The sequence below is a fragment of the Eleutherodactylus coqui genome, chromosome 6, assembly GCF_035609145.1.
Source record: "Eleutherodactylus coqui strain aEleCoq1 chromosome 6, aEleCoq1.hap1, whole genome shotgun sequence".
NCBI lineage: Eukaryota > Metazoa > Chordata > Amphibia > Anura > Eleutherodactylidae > Eleutherodactylus > Eleutherodactylus coqui.
In genome coordinates, this window is record NC_089842.1 from 13,356,383 (window position 1) to 13,371,135 (window position 14,753).

General features: G+C 54.7%; 1 protein-coding gene across 6 annotated transcripts in view; it reads right to left on the reverse strand.

Moving 5' to 3' along the window:
• The window catches only part of EIF4G3 (eukaryotic translation initiation factor 4 gamma 3), a 66,955-nt gene that overhangs the window by 17,576 nt on the left and 34,626 nt on the right, over positions 1–14,753 (reverse strand). For all 6 annotated transcript variants that reach the window (XM_066606276.1, XM_066606275.1, XM_066606278.1 and 3 more), the window contains 3 exons: positions 11,083–11,838; positions 560–648; positions 156–366 (listed from right to left, as the gene is read on the reverse strand). In XM_066606276.1, the coding sequence (XP_066462373.1) occupies positions 156–366; positions 560–648; positions 11,083–11,838 (1,056 nt within the window). The remainder of the gene's footprint in view (positions 1–155; positions 367–559; positions 649–11,082; positions 11,839–14,753) is intronic.

Consider the following 14,753-nt stretch of genomic DNA (forward strand, 5'->3'; position numbering starts at 1 on the left):
AGAGCTGCACCCACTAATCTGCTGGTGGAGTCACTGTGTACATACATTACTTCTCCCGCACTGCTCCTGAGTTACATCCTGTATTATACTCCAGAGCTGCACTCACTATTCTGCTGGTTTTGTAAGGCAGAATGAGCCCTTTAGAGGTGCACTACCTGATTTATGTGTGTATCCTTCCTCTGGACCCGATGGCTCTGCTCCTTCACCTTCTGAGACGCTATCTGCCCCGTTGCGGAGCGGTTCTGGTTCACCGTTCTCCTCCAGCAGTGCAGCATTAAGGTACGGGTGCTCCGTCTCAGCGCCGACACCGCCGTTCTCCTCTTCCTCCACAAGCGTCTCCTCGGCGGTCTCCCCCGGCTCCTGCAGCTTAGGCACAGACAGCAGGACACGAGACAGTCAGTCTCTACAAGGGTCTCAGCTATGTGACAGCTGCGGTGCAGCGCCCCACACTGACGACATCTCACGGCTGCACGCCTGGCATGTCATCAGTGTGACGTATCCTGAACACCAAAACCTTCATGCCCGCGGGCACACGGCGATAGTGAGGATACGCACTCACCTCCACATTCGGTGGCACAACCTCCTCGGCGTCCGGACTCTCGTCTTTTGGCTTGGGCCACATCTTTGGTGCAGCGGCGACGGTTTGGGCTGGAAGCAGAAGACGATCACAATGTGAGGAATGAGCTCTGATGACGGGACAGAATTAGCATTTCCTATGACCGCAGCGACACGTGATGAGCGGCCGCGCTAATTTAATCTATGATGGCTGCGGTTGTACATCACCTTTATTTATACCACAAGGAGGCAGCTGGGCAGGGAGAGAAGGCCCGGGCGCAGCAGTCCGAGGCGTGGCCACACGGTACAAAACCCCAAATGTCCCTCCAGCCTCATGAGGAGCGTTACCCAAGACAGATGATCACTGGGGTCAGACCGCTGCGATGCCGAGCCTACCCCCCCCCCCCCCCCCCAATGCCCCATGTGAATGCCTAGTGGTAGTGTGCTGCTCCATTCACTGCTATGGGACGGAGCGCATCAATTTAATCTCTTGCACCATACAGTGCGATACTTAAGTATTGCAGTGTACAGTAATTTTCAATGATGCATATTAAGCTCCGTCACAGGCCAGGCTTAATAGATATCCAGCTCTGAGCGCCTTTGCCACACCAGTGGGAACCCGTCACATGCCCACTCCCACCCCAGGCTGGCTGTTTATACATGTAGTTCGTTTTGCCCACAGCATCCGAATAGTTAATTGCCATGATCAGCACTAATGATCAGCGATCACAGCAGTGGCCAGTGCTGATAACCCCCATGCATGGAGAGGGCTCTGCCCCGAGCCCCTCCATACACCTTTCGCGACCGTATGACGGACATCTTCGTGATGCAGTCAGGAAGCGGTTAATGAGAAAATTCCTTTAACCTCGGGAAACGATGAAGGCATCTACCCCAACTCCAGCTTACCCCCTATTGACAGAATACCCACAGGACAGGACAACTTGCTGATCGGCGGGGGTCTCACTACCGACTCTCAGCGATGAGACCCCCGCTGATCGGCCAGCTCGGCTGATTGGGGATAACTTGTGATCCTGGTACCGCCCCTTTAAAGCTTCTAAAAGACTTTGTGCTTTAACTCCTCGCCACGTTCAAGAGCTCTGCATGGCATCAATCAATTGGAAGACCCATCAATCTCACAGCTGAGAATTCGTTACAATGTATCAGTGCCGACAATCCTCTGAGCCAGACATCAGCTGCCGTACGTGTCTATAGACTCTGCTGTATGTACTGTGTAGTCACTCGTGCCGCGCCGCGTCCTGCAATACAATCGCCCCGGCCATGCAGTAACGGATCCCCTTCATCGCTACATGTTGCATTTCGCACAGTCTCTCTGCGCCAATTACGTTACGCTGTCTGCCAACCGCGAGACAAGACCGCAGTCTGCCCGTTATGCCATGGACGCCCCACGTCATAACAGAACATTAACTCTCTATTTGCTGCATAACTTCATTTCCACACAAATGGCGCTGTGCCAGCAAATCCTCGCGGCCTCGTACCGCGGCCAGGGCGCTTGTGAAATTGAAAACGCTGTTTGAAAGTTATCAGCGGAGCGCAGGATCCGCTCGCCTCGAGAGCCGCAATCTCTGAGTGAACAGAAGCATCAGTAATTGTGGAGATAAGGGCTTGTCGTGTTGTGCGCCGCCTGATCGCCACGGACACGTTTAGCTCCGCTTTCAAGTCGCAGCAGAGAAGGATAGAAGTGATAATCCCTAAATGCAGCCAGTAAGTCCGATGCAGCAAGCTGAGCAAAGGAGCCGTGAGAGTACAGCATGGCCGCTGCAGAGACTATAACCCGAACCAGCGTGCACCCCCAGGACAACACGGCCACTGCAGAGACTGTAACCCGAACCAGCGTGCACCCCCAGGACAACACGGCCACTGCAGAGACTGTACCCCGAACCAGCGTGCACCCCCAGGACAACACGGCCGCTGCAGAGACTGTACCCCGAACCAGCGTGCACCCCCAGGACAACACGGCCACTGCAGAGACTATAACCCGAACCAGCGTGCACCTCCAGGACAACACGGCCACTGCAGAGACTATAACCCGAACCAGCGTGCACCCCCAGGACAACACGGCCGCTGCAGAGACTGTACCCCGAACCAGCGTGCACCCCCAGGACAACACGGCCACTGCAGAGACTGTACCCCGAACCAGCGTGCACCCCCAGGACAACACGGCCGCTGCAGAGACTGTACCCCGAACCAGCGTGCACCCCCAGGACAACACGGCCGCTGCAGAGACTGTACCCCGAAACAGCGTGCACCCCCAGGACAACACAGCCACTGCAGAGACTATAACCCGAACCAGCGTGCACCCCCAGGACAACACAGCCACTGCAGAGACTGTACCCCGAACCAGCGTGCACCCCCAGGACAACACGGCCACTGCAGAGACTATAACCCGAACCAGCGTGCACCCCCAGGACAACACGGCCGCTGCAGAGACTGTACCCCGAACCAGCGTGCACCCCCAGGACAACACGGCCACTGCAGAGACTATAACCCGAACCAGCGTGCACCCCCAGGACAACACGGCCGCTGCACAGACTGTACCCCGAACCAGCGTGCACCCCCAGGACAACACGGCCGCTGCAGAGACTGTACCCCGAACCAGCGTGCACCCCCAGGACAACACGGCCACTGCAGAGACTGTACCCCGAACCAGCGTGCACCCCCAGGACAACACGGCCGCTGCACAGACTGTACCCCGAACCAGCGTGCACCCCCAGGACAACACAGCCGCTGCAGAGACTACAACCCGAACCAGCGTGCACCCCCAGGACAACACGGCCGCTGCACAGACTATAACCCGAACAAGCGTGCACCCCCAGGACAACACGGCCACTGCAGAGACTATAACCCGAACAAGCGTGTACCCCCAGGACAACACGGCCACTGCAGAGACTGTACCCCGAACCAGCATGCACCCCCAGGACAACACGGCCGCTGCAGAGACTATAACCCGAACCAGCATGCACCCCCAGGACAACACGGCCGCTGCAGAGACTATAACCCGAACCAGCGTGCACCCCCAGGACAACAAAGCTAGAGACTGTATTCAGAACCAGCGTGCACCCCCAGGGCAACACAGCCGCTGCAGAGACTGTACCCCGAACCAGCGTGCACCCCCAGAACAACACAGCCACTGCAGAGACTGTACCTCCAATCAGTGTGCACCCCCAGAACAACACAGCCGCTGCAGAGACTGTACCTCCAATCAGTGTGCACCCCCAGGACAACACGGCCACTGCAGAGACTATAACCCGAACAAGCGTGTACCCCCAGGACAAAGCCGCTGCAGAGACTGTACCGGAACCAGCGTGCACCTCCAGGACAACACGGCCGCTACAAAGACTCTACCCCGACCAGCGTGCACCCCCAGGACAACACGGCCGCTACAGAGACTGTACCCCGACCAGCGTGCACCCCAAGAACACAGCCGCTGCAGAGACTGTACCTCCAACCAGCGTGCACCCCAAGGACAATACGGCCGCTACAGAGACTGTACCCCAAACCAGCGTGCACCCCCAGGACAACACAGCTGCTGCAAAGACTGTACCCCAAACCAGCGTGCACCCCCCCAGAACAACACAGCCACGACAGACTGTATCCCGAAATAGGGTGCACTCTCAGGACAACACGGCCGCTGCAGAGACTGTACTCCAGACCAGCGTGCACCCCCAGGACAACACGGCCGCTGCAGAGACTGTACTCCAGACCAGCATGCACCCCCAGGACAACACGGCCGCTGCAGAGACTGTACTCCGGACCAGCGTGCACCCCCAGGACAACACGGCCACTGCAGAGACTGTACCCCGAACCAGTGTGCACCCCCAGGACAACATGGCTGCTGCAGAAACTGTACCCCAAACCAGCGTGCACCCCCAGGACAACACGACCGCTGCAGAGACTGTAACCCGAACCAGCGTGCACCCCCCCAGAACAACACAGCCACGACAGACTGTATCCCGAAATAGGGTGCACCCCCAGGACAACACGGCCGCTACAGAGACTGTACCCCGACCAGCGTGCACCCCCAGGACAACACAGCCGCTGCAGAGACTGTACCTCCAACCAGCGTGCACCCCAAGGACAATATGGCCGCTACAGAGACTGTACCCCAAACCAGCGTGCACCCCCAGGACAACACAGCTGCTGCAAAGACTGTACCCCAAACCAGCGTGCACCCCCCCAGAACAACACAGCCACGACAGACTGTATCCCGAAATAGGGTGCACTCCCAGGACAACACGGCCGCTGCAGAGACTGTACCCCGAACCAGCGTGCACCCCCAGGACAACACGGCCGCTGCAGAGACTGTACTCCAGACCAGCATGCACCCCCAGGACAACACGGCTGCTGCAGAGACTGTACTCCGGACCAGCGTGCACCCCCAGGACAACACGGCCACTGCAGAGACTGTACCCCGAACCAGCATGCACCCCCAGGACAACACGGCTGCTGCAGAGACTGTACTCCGGACCAGCGTGCACCCCCAGGACAACACGGCCACTGCAGAGACTGTACCCCGAACCAGCGTGCACCCCCAGGACAACGCTCGCAACGCCGGACAACACAGCTGCTACAGAGCCTGTAACCTGACCAGCGTGCACCCCCAGGACAACACGGCCACTGCAGGGACTGTACCCCGAACCAGCATGCACCCCCAGGACAACACGGCTGCTGCAGAGACTGTACTCCGGACCAGCGTGCACCCCCAGGACAACACGGCCGCTGCACAGACTGTGCCCCGAACCAGCGTGCACCCCCAGGACAACACGGCCACTGCAGAGACTGTACCCCGAACCAGCGTGCACCCCCAGGACAACACGGCCGCTGCAGAGACTGTACCCCGAACCAGCGTGCACCCCCAGGACAACACGGCCGCTGCAGAGACTGTACTCCAGACCAGCATGCACCCCCAGGACAACACGGCTGCTGCAGAGACTGTACTCCGGACCAGCGTGCACCCCCAGGACAACACGGCCACTGCAGAGACTGTACCCCGAACCAGCGTGCACCTCCAGGACAACGCTCGCAACGCCGGACAACACAGCTGCTACAGAGCCTGTAACCTGACCAGCGTGCACCCCCAGGACAACACGGCCACTGCAGAGACTGTACCCCGAACCAGCATGCACCCCCAGGACAACACGGCTGCTGCAGAGACTGTACTCCGGACCAGCGTGCACCCCCAGGACAACATGGCCACTGCAGTGACTGTACCCCCGGGACAACACGGCCGCTACAAAGACTGTACCCCGACCAGCGTGCACCCCCAGGACAACACGGCCACTGCAGTGACTGTACCCCCGGGACAACACGGCCGCTACAAAGACTGTACCCCGACCAGCGTGCACCCCCAGGACAACACGGCCGCTGCAGAGACTGTACCCCCGGGACAACACGGCCGCTGCAAAGACTGTACCCCGACCAGCGTGCACCCCCAGGACAACACAGCCGCTGCAGAGACTGTACCCCCGGGACAACACGGCCGCTACAAAGACTGTACCCCGACCAGCGTGCACCTCCAGGACAACACGGCCGCTGCAGAGACTGTACCCCCGGGACAACACGGCCGCTGCAAAGACTGTACCCCGACCAGCGTGCACCCCCAGGACAACACAGCCGCTGCAGAGACTGTACCCCCAGGACAACACAGCCGCTGCAGAGACTGTACTCCGGACCAGCGTGCACCCCCAGGACAACACGGCCACTGCAGAGACTGTACCCCGAACCAGCGTGCACCCCCAGGACAACGCTCGCAACGCCGGACAACACAGCTGCTACAGAGCCTGTAACCTGACCAGCGTGCACCCCCAGGACAACACGGCCACTGCAGGGACTGTACCCCGAACCAGCATGCACCCCCAGGACAACACGGCCACTGCAGAGACTGTACCCCGAACCAGCGTGCACCCCCAGGACAACACGGCCGCTGCAGAGACTGTACCCCGAACCAGCATGCACCCCCAGGACAACACGGCTGCTGCAGAGACTGTACTCCGGACCAGCGTGCACCCCCAGGACAACACGGCCACTGCAGAGACTGTACCCCGAACCAGCATGCACCCCCAGGACAACACGGCCGCTGCAGAGACTGTACTCCGGACCAGCGTGCACCCCCAGGACAACACGGCCACTGCAGAGACTATAACCCGAACCAGCGTGCACCCCCAGGACAACACGGCCACTGCAGAGACTGTACCCCGAACCAGCGTGCACCCCCAGGACAACGCTCGCAACGCCGGACAACACAGCTGCTACAGAGCCTGTAACCTGACCAGCGTGCACCCCCAGGACAACACGGCCACTGCAGAGACTGTACCCCGAACCAGCATGCACCCCCAGGACAACACGGCTGCTGCAGAGACTGTACTCCGGACCAGCGTGCACCCCCAGGACAACATGGCCGCTGCAGTGACTGTACCCCCGGGACAACACGGCCGCTACAAAGACTGTACCCCGACCAGCGTGCACCCCCAGGACAACACGGCTGCTGCAGAGACTGTACCCCCGGGACAACACGGCCGCTGCAAAGACTGTACCCCGACCAGCGTGCACCCCCAGGACAACACAGCCGCTGCAGAGACTGTACCCCCAGGACAACACAGCCGCTGCAGAGACTGTACTCCGGACCAGCGTGCACCCCCAGGACAACACGGCCACTGTAGAGACTGTACCCCGAACCAGCGTGCACCCCCAGGACAACGCTCGCAACGCCGGACAACACAGCTGCTACAGAGCCTGTAACCTGACCAGCGTGCACCCCCAGGACAACACGGCCACTGCAGGGACTGTTCCCCGAACCAGCATGCACCCCCAGGACAACACGGCCACTGCAGAGACTGTACCCCGAACCAGCGTGCACCCCCAGGACAACACGGCCGCTGCAGAGACTGTACCCCGAACCAGCATGCACCCCCAGGACAACACGGCTGCTGCAGAGACTGTACACCGAACCAGCATGCACCCCCAGGACAACACAGCCGCTGCAAAGACTGTACCCCCAGGACAACACAGCCGCTGCAGAGACTGTACTCCGGACCAGTGTGCACCCCCAGGACAACGCTCGCAACGCCGGACAACACAGCTGCTACAGAGCCTGTAACCTGACCAGCGTGCACCCCCAGGACAACATGGCTGCTACAGAGAATATATCCGTGACACCCTTAGGTCACTGCAGAGACTGTATCCCAACTAGTAGAATAATGCTCGCGACGCAGTACAGAACAACCGCTGCAGAAACGGTGTACACCCTTAGAACAAATCACATGACCTCTGCAGCCAATAGGAGGCCGGCAGGGACATCATCAGTGATATCCCGTAAACCAGCCTCAGGACTTCTGTATTAGAATCCCCTGTGACAGTCTGCGGGACGTCGCCAGCCCTACAGCCGAGTGCCATCAGATGCCGTGGTGCCAGACTGGCGAATCGCTGATCCGGCGCCGCGGTGACTCTATTGATTCCATATAGTTTTGCACACCGAGAGCCCAAATCTGTACAAAATCAATAACTCAGAAACCCCTTCCAGTTCCTTTCACTGGAATTAAAGCGCTTCCGTTCGGCTCGGTTTGACTTTGTTCTGTTGATTTCCATTTTTCAGCCCAAATTTATAGCGTTGGCGGCGGCGCTATTGTTAAAAAAAAAGGGTAAAAAAAAAACAAACAAAATCGAAGGGTCCGCTAAGATTGATATGTTTTACATTCTAAGCGAAGCGCCGACAGATCGGAGAGGTTTCCGTTTGCTTCCACTTCTGCTGTCCGCTTTACGGATCCGTTTTTAACTGAGCGTGCGCAGAAGGGGCGACGGATAGAAGAAAAGATGGAGGCGAACTGATAGAAGCGGCCCCATTAACCCCTTAGTGACCAAGCTTTTTTCTGTTTGTTCCTCCCCCCTTTTAAAAAAATCGTAGCTCCTTTATTTATCTATCAACGTCGCTGTACGAGGGCATAGTCGTGCGAGGGCGCACATTTCGCGGTTTGCGTTGGCACCATTTTGGAATACATACGACTTTTTGATTGCTTTTTATTGCATTTTTTTTTTAGGGTGACCAAAAAAGCGCATTCCTGACGGCGTTCATCATGCGGGGTAAAGAATGCGATACTTTGATAGATCGGACTTTTACGGACGCAGCGATACAAAATATGTATTTTTGTTTTATTATTTAGATTCTTTTATTATAAATATGACAAAAGGGTTTTGGGGAACTTTTATTACTTTTTTTTATATATAAATTAGTAAAACTTCATTGATCTTATTTTACCTTTCACTTTGATCGCTCTTGCAGTAGGATGTAGTATCACAGCATTACATCATACTGCGATTGGGCAGGCTATCAGGCCACCCCACAGGCAAGTCTTGATAGGCATTCTGCCTAACAGCCCTGGGGCCTTTCAGAAGGCTGCCATGACACCCGCACAGCTTCCTACAATCTCATCGCGGGGGGCCCGTATGGGACCCCTGAACATGGTTCGGGGTATTTAAATGCCGCTGTCAGAATTGACAGCGGCATTTAAAGGCTTAATAGTGTCAATGAGCCGCTCGGCTGTTGCCGCTGGGTGTCAGCTGTAAAAAACAGCCGGCATACGGGATGTATGAAGGGAGATCGTCGCGCGATCTCTCTTCATAGATAGACCGCTGATACAGGCGTATCGGCGTTCACGAAGGAGTTAACGAATCCATTAAAAAAATGGATTCTGCTATCTGTTCCATTAATACGACAGCTGACGGTAAATTTACGCCGCTGCTGCCTGGGCTCTGTGCAGCCGCAATGTAAATGTATGTCACCAGGGCTCCAACATCTGCAGTCCTATTGAATCAAAGAAAGCTGCTGGCAAATTTAGGGATGCTATTTCGGGATCAGTGTGGGTCCCGGCGGTCGGACCCCAGCGATCAGCAGGTTGCCCCCTATCCTGTGATCAGTGGATAGGTTGTGGAGGAGACAATACAAACTTTAGTATTTAATATCTAATTTTTGGCAATAATTAAAAGAACTTTATGTAAATTATTTTGACTTTTTCATGTTTTCTATTGGGGCTAAACAAAACCACTCACAAAACCAATACACCGTAATACTTCAGTGCTGCAGTATATTGTACATTTAATGCCATCTGCTGTGTTCTGGTGGCAGAGAGCCCCCACTTACATCGGACCACTTCAATGCCGCTGCCAGGATGGACAGCAGCATCTATGGGATGACTAGCCAGGATCAGACCTATCACTGGAATTGGGTGTCGGCTACCTCTGAAAGCCGGCTGCTCCGTATGAACCCCGTACACACCGGCCGAACACCGGAAAAGGGCACAGTCATCACCCTTCAGCCCCACAAACTAGGTTATGAGGCTTAGAGGTGAAGGGGAGTTGGAGGTCAGGGAGGCATCTTTCACATCGTTTCTACGCTGTGTCCCCACGAAGTCCGCGCACACACAGTGTGACTACTTCTGCACGTGCATCTCCCATTCACCTCCATGTTTGGCGCACGTACAGAAAGTCATGTTTCTGGCATGTGTTGACTTCACCGAGTCACAGCACTGGAAAGGGGAGCCTGTCAGGCATGAAAGATCCCGCCCGGACTTCCTGTTCCCTCACCTTTGAGCCCCGTAACTTAATTCATGGGGTACAAAGGTGATGACCGTATCCCTGAAAAATACAGGACCCCGCTGTCCATATTAACCCCCGGAGCGTAAAACTAAAGCTGCCAGTGCGCCATTGTTGGTCAAACGCTCATCCGTCCGACAGCCCCCCTCTACACATGAACGTTTTGCTTGGCTGACCGCTGATTTATTTAAAAAGATAGGCCAGTGTCAGAAAACCTCTGGCACCAGCTTATCTCCCGGGAAAACAAAAGGATCCTGTGCTGAAACTCTTCATCCCGATCCTTCTTTTCCCCGACATCATCTTCAACAAAGGTTAAAGGGCTTGTCTGAGTTACGAAAAGTTCTCCTAAATGGTCCCCCATGGAGTGAAACAACAAAAAGAGCCAATTCTCACCTGTCCCCGCTTCTGACTTACCTCCATTGTGGCAGCTTTTTTAAAGGCAGCAGTAAGCCTGACCAGTCTCCAAACAAGCTGCGGCAGCCAATGACAGCGCCCAGCGATTATCGCTGTTACTTGCTGCAGCAGCAGGTTAGCGGAACATTGCAGCGAAGACCCGGTTTCAGCGGCAGAGGACAATTGGGAAGTAGTGAGAATGAACCCCTTTGTTATTGTACACCATGAGGGACGCATTAGAATGGCTCCCCCTAACCTGGACAAACCCTTTAAGCCACTCCCACACACAGTCAGCCGCTGTTATGGGCGGCTTCAGGCGACCTAACACTAATGTGTATTGGGGGGGGGGGGGGGGTTAGTTTGGTTCCACTGTTAAGTTGTCGTCTTCTCCTTACAAGAGGACACCAATTCTTCCCCATCAACCCGCCGGTGCTTCAGTCATACCGATGGATCAACAAACATGTCAACACGGAGTAGATGGTGAAGAACAGGAAAACACGCTGGTGACGGTAAATGACAGTTTGCACCCACCTTCCACAGGGCTCTTCCGGGAGCTGAAGCTTAGAAGCGTGACACTGGTTTCCAGCTCGGAGTCAGCGTCTACTCGCCCAAAGTTTGTGGAGTCCACGGTCCCATCCAGAATGAGAGTCCTGGAGTCCTCCTGCTCGTCCGCGGGGTCGGAGCCGATAGATGGAAGAACAGCAGCAGGATCGGAGGTCTTAGTGGTGCAATGAGCAGCAGCGATGAGAGGGGGCGGCGGGGAGTCTGACTGTAGTGGTGATGATAGAGGCACGTTTGGAGAAGTGCATTCTATGATCAGATCTGTGGGGGGCGCCAGCTCCGGCATATCTGTTGAAACGTCTTCCTCCATTGCTTTGTCCCCCACAGAACTGTCCATTGTCGGAAGTTCATAGCTTATGCCATTCATTTCCTGAGCACTCACTGGGGTATCAGCAGCTACGGGAAGCCCCAGCGGTTCCTTGCATAGCTCCTCCTCAACACCGTCAGCGGCAGCAGCCTCATCCAGAGACGTAGATTCCTGGGATGCATCCTCGCCGTCCCCCATGTGGCAGGGAAAGGTTGGAGCAGGGGCGACCACTACCGGAGTGGCCAGCGCAGCAACGGCGGGCAAGATTCCGGACGCTTGGTGGAGCTCAGGCCTGGAGTCCGACGGGGCGGGATCTGGCATCGGCTCCAACGTGGCACACTTGCCGTGGTCGCTTGGCTCTGGGCGCAGAGGGGCAGGAGGAGAGGGTTTCAGGATGGCCTCTGGTTTTGGCTTCTCCTCTACATATAAAACAGAAGAGACATGGTTAAACTATATATAACAGGTAGGAGGCGGCGCAGGACGTTCATCAGGACCACGCAGCCGTCCGCAAAAAAAAAGACAGACAGCTGTATGCAAGATCCCTGCAATCGCCAGGGGCCCCTGGGCCCTAACGATAAATTCCTCTGGAGGTAAAGTGATGGAAGTCCCCATCATTATCAACAAGACATATAGGGGGCAAAGAACTGATCAGCCAATGGAGCACAGTGGGGTGAGCTTAGATAAGACGGCGCCACTCATTCCTGTACGGCCCTCCGATGTAGCCGCTGACTGCGAGTGTAGCGGAAGCATCTCTCCGCTTCGCTGGTGAACGGTTGGCGCGATATTGTTCTCCCTTAACCCTCACCCCCCAGCTGGTGAATGCATGCCACGGTGTCGCCCTCTACAGTATAAGCAGGTGACATGTCTCCCTCTATTGGCCACATGTATAAATGCCTTAGCGGGTCATGATCAGGATCTGATATACACGAGAGTCAGCAAATGCTGCGAGAACACGTGCAGGGGCGGAAGAGAAAGGGTTAAGTGTAACTGGGGAAAAACCTTAAAGGGTAGGTCACCAAGAATCAATTGTCTGGGGTCCACCGCTTGGGGGTCTCCGCTGTCATCACTGGGATACACAGGCGTCGGAGCGGAAGCTTCTGCTCTGAGTAGTGGCCGGCAGCTGTAACTGCAGACTGGGGTCTCACTAAAATCAATGGGGGCTGCGCCTGCAGTTACAAGCGCCGGCCACTACATAGGTGGTGGAGCAGCAGATTCTGCCCCGACCCGTGCATTGCAGCGTTGACAGAGAGCCACGGGCGGACAACTATCTCCTGGTCATTACTAGTATTTTGCATGGAGAACCCCTTTAACCCCTTAGTGACGTGACCTATTTTGGCCAAAGGGCGCAATTATTTTTTACATCTCCACTTTTCAGAAGCCCTAACTTCTTTATTTCCCGCCGACGCGGCCGTATGAGCGCCTGTTTTTATTGGTAACACGTTTGAGTACCTTTAGTGTTTTGTAGAACTTTTATCTATTTTCTTTTTCGAGATCAAGGAGAGAAAACGCGTTAATTCAGCCATTTTTTGTTGGTCTTTACAGCGTTAGTCATGAAGGTCACGATACACTTTCTGCGGGACGGTGCAATTATGACAAAACCAACTTTTTTTTTTTGTTTTTTTTTTTCACTTTTGAACAATAAAATCCTCTTTTTGGAATTTTTTTTGCTCCATCGCTGCATTCAGTCCCACGGCCTAAAATATTGATGACTCGTCTGTCTGCAGGATGGAGACGGCTGCCCCGGGGTTTTCAAAGAGAAGAAAGTCACAGCCTCTTCTTCTGCATGTGATGTCATGTTGGTCACGTGGCCTGAAAGCAGCTCAGCCACATTCAAGTGGAAGAAACTGCATGCTATACCAGGCACAGCCACTAGGAGATGCACAACGCTGTGCCTGATATGCAGTGAGGAGGCTGTGGCACTCACTGGGCGCTGCGACCGCTTTAAACAGCTGATCAGTAGGGGTCCTATGTGTTGGACCCCCACTGATCTGATATTGACGAACTATCCTGAGCATGAAAATCTTAGTGCCAGAAAACCCCCTTAATGGAACGTTCACAAGTAGCAGAAATTTCTGCACCAAAATCCACATAATTGCAGCATCAAAAAACCACACGACTGGTGCCGGTCCGCAGGGCGCCGTCTACTGAGAGGATGAAATCAGCTGTGGCTCCGCGTCAAAATCCACGTCAATGTTGCAAATTTTGATACATTATAGAGGCGGAAACGATACAGATTTTGGTTTTCCGCTACATGTGAACCCTAAGACCTCGTTAATGCGGCAATTTATCTGCATATTTCGCACCGAAAGCTGCATAACTTTGGCATTCTTGACAGCTTCCATCTTTCACTCTTCGGCTGAACGATGATGTTTAGGTGAACATAAAATCCATCATTCAGCTGGAGAAAGATAGCAAGGACCGCACACTGTGATCTCCATGTGAGCACCTGAGAACATTGTATCTAGCTGGCAGGCCAGGTCAGCCCATGCAAAGACAATGCAGTTGAGTGCAAAGTCCAGACCACATACAGCTGTTTGCAAATCCCAGCTGGAGGCTCATGTACAAGCAAAGAAGCTGATAAAGTGCTAATGGGCATTAGTGCCCATTAGTCCTTTTTCAAACGATTTAAAGATTGACTGTTGTAGCGATCATTTTGCATAGATTGTCTTTGCGTGTAAATGAGCCTTTATACTCTAAAGCTGCACTCACCATTCTGCTGGTGGAGTCACTGTGCACATACATTACTTATCCTGTACTGATCCTGAGTTACATCCAGTATTATACTCCAGAGCTGCACTCACTATTCTGCTGGTGGAGTCACTGTGTACATACATTACTGATCCTATACTGATCCTGAGTTACATCCTGTATTATGCTCCAGAGCTGCACTCACTGTTCTGCTGGTGGAGTCACTGTGTACCTACATTACTTATCCTGTACTAATCCTGAGTTACATCCTGTATTATACTCCAGAGCTGCACTCACTATTCTGCTGGTGGAGTCACTGTGTACATACATTACTTATCCTGTACTGATCCTGAGTTACATCCTGTATTACACTCCAGAGCTGCACTCACTATTCTGCTGGTGGAGTCACTGTGTGCATACATTACTTATCCTGCACTGATCCTGAGTTACATCCTGTATTATACCCCAGAGCTGCACTCACTATTCTGCTGGTGGAGTCACTGTGTACATACATTACTTATCCTGCACTGATCCTGAGTTACATCCTGTATTATACTCCAGAGCTGCACTCACTATTCTGCTGGTGGAGTCACTGTGTACATACATTACTTATCCTGTACTGATCCTGAGTTACATCCTGTATTAT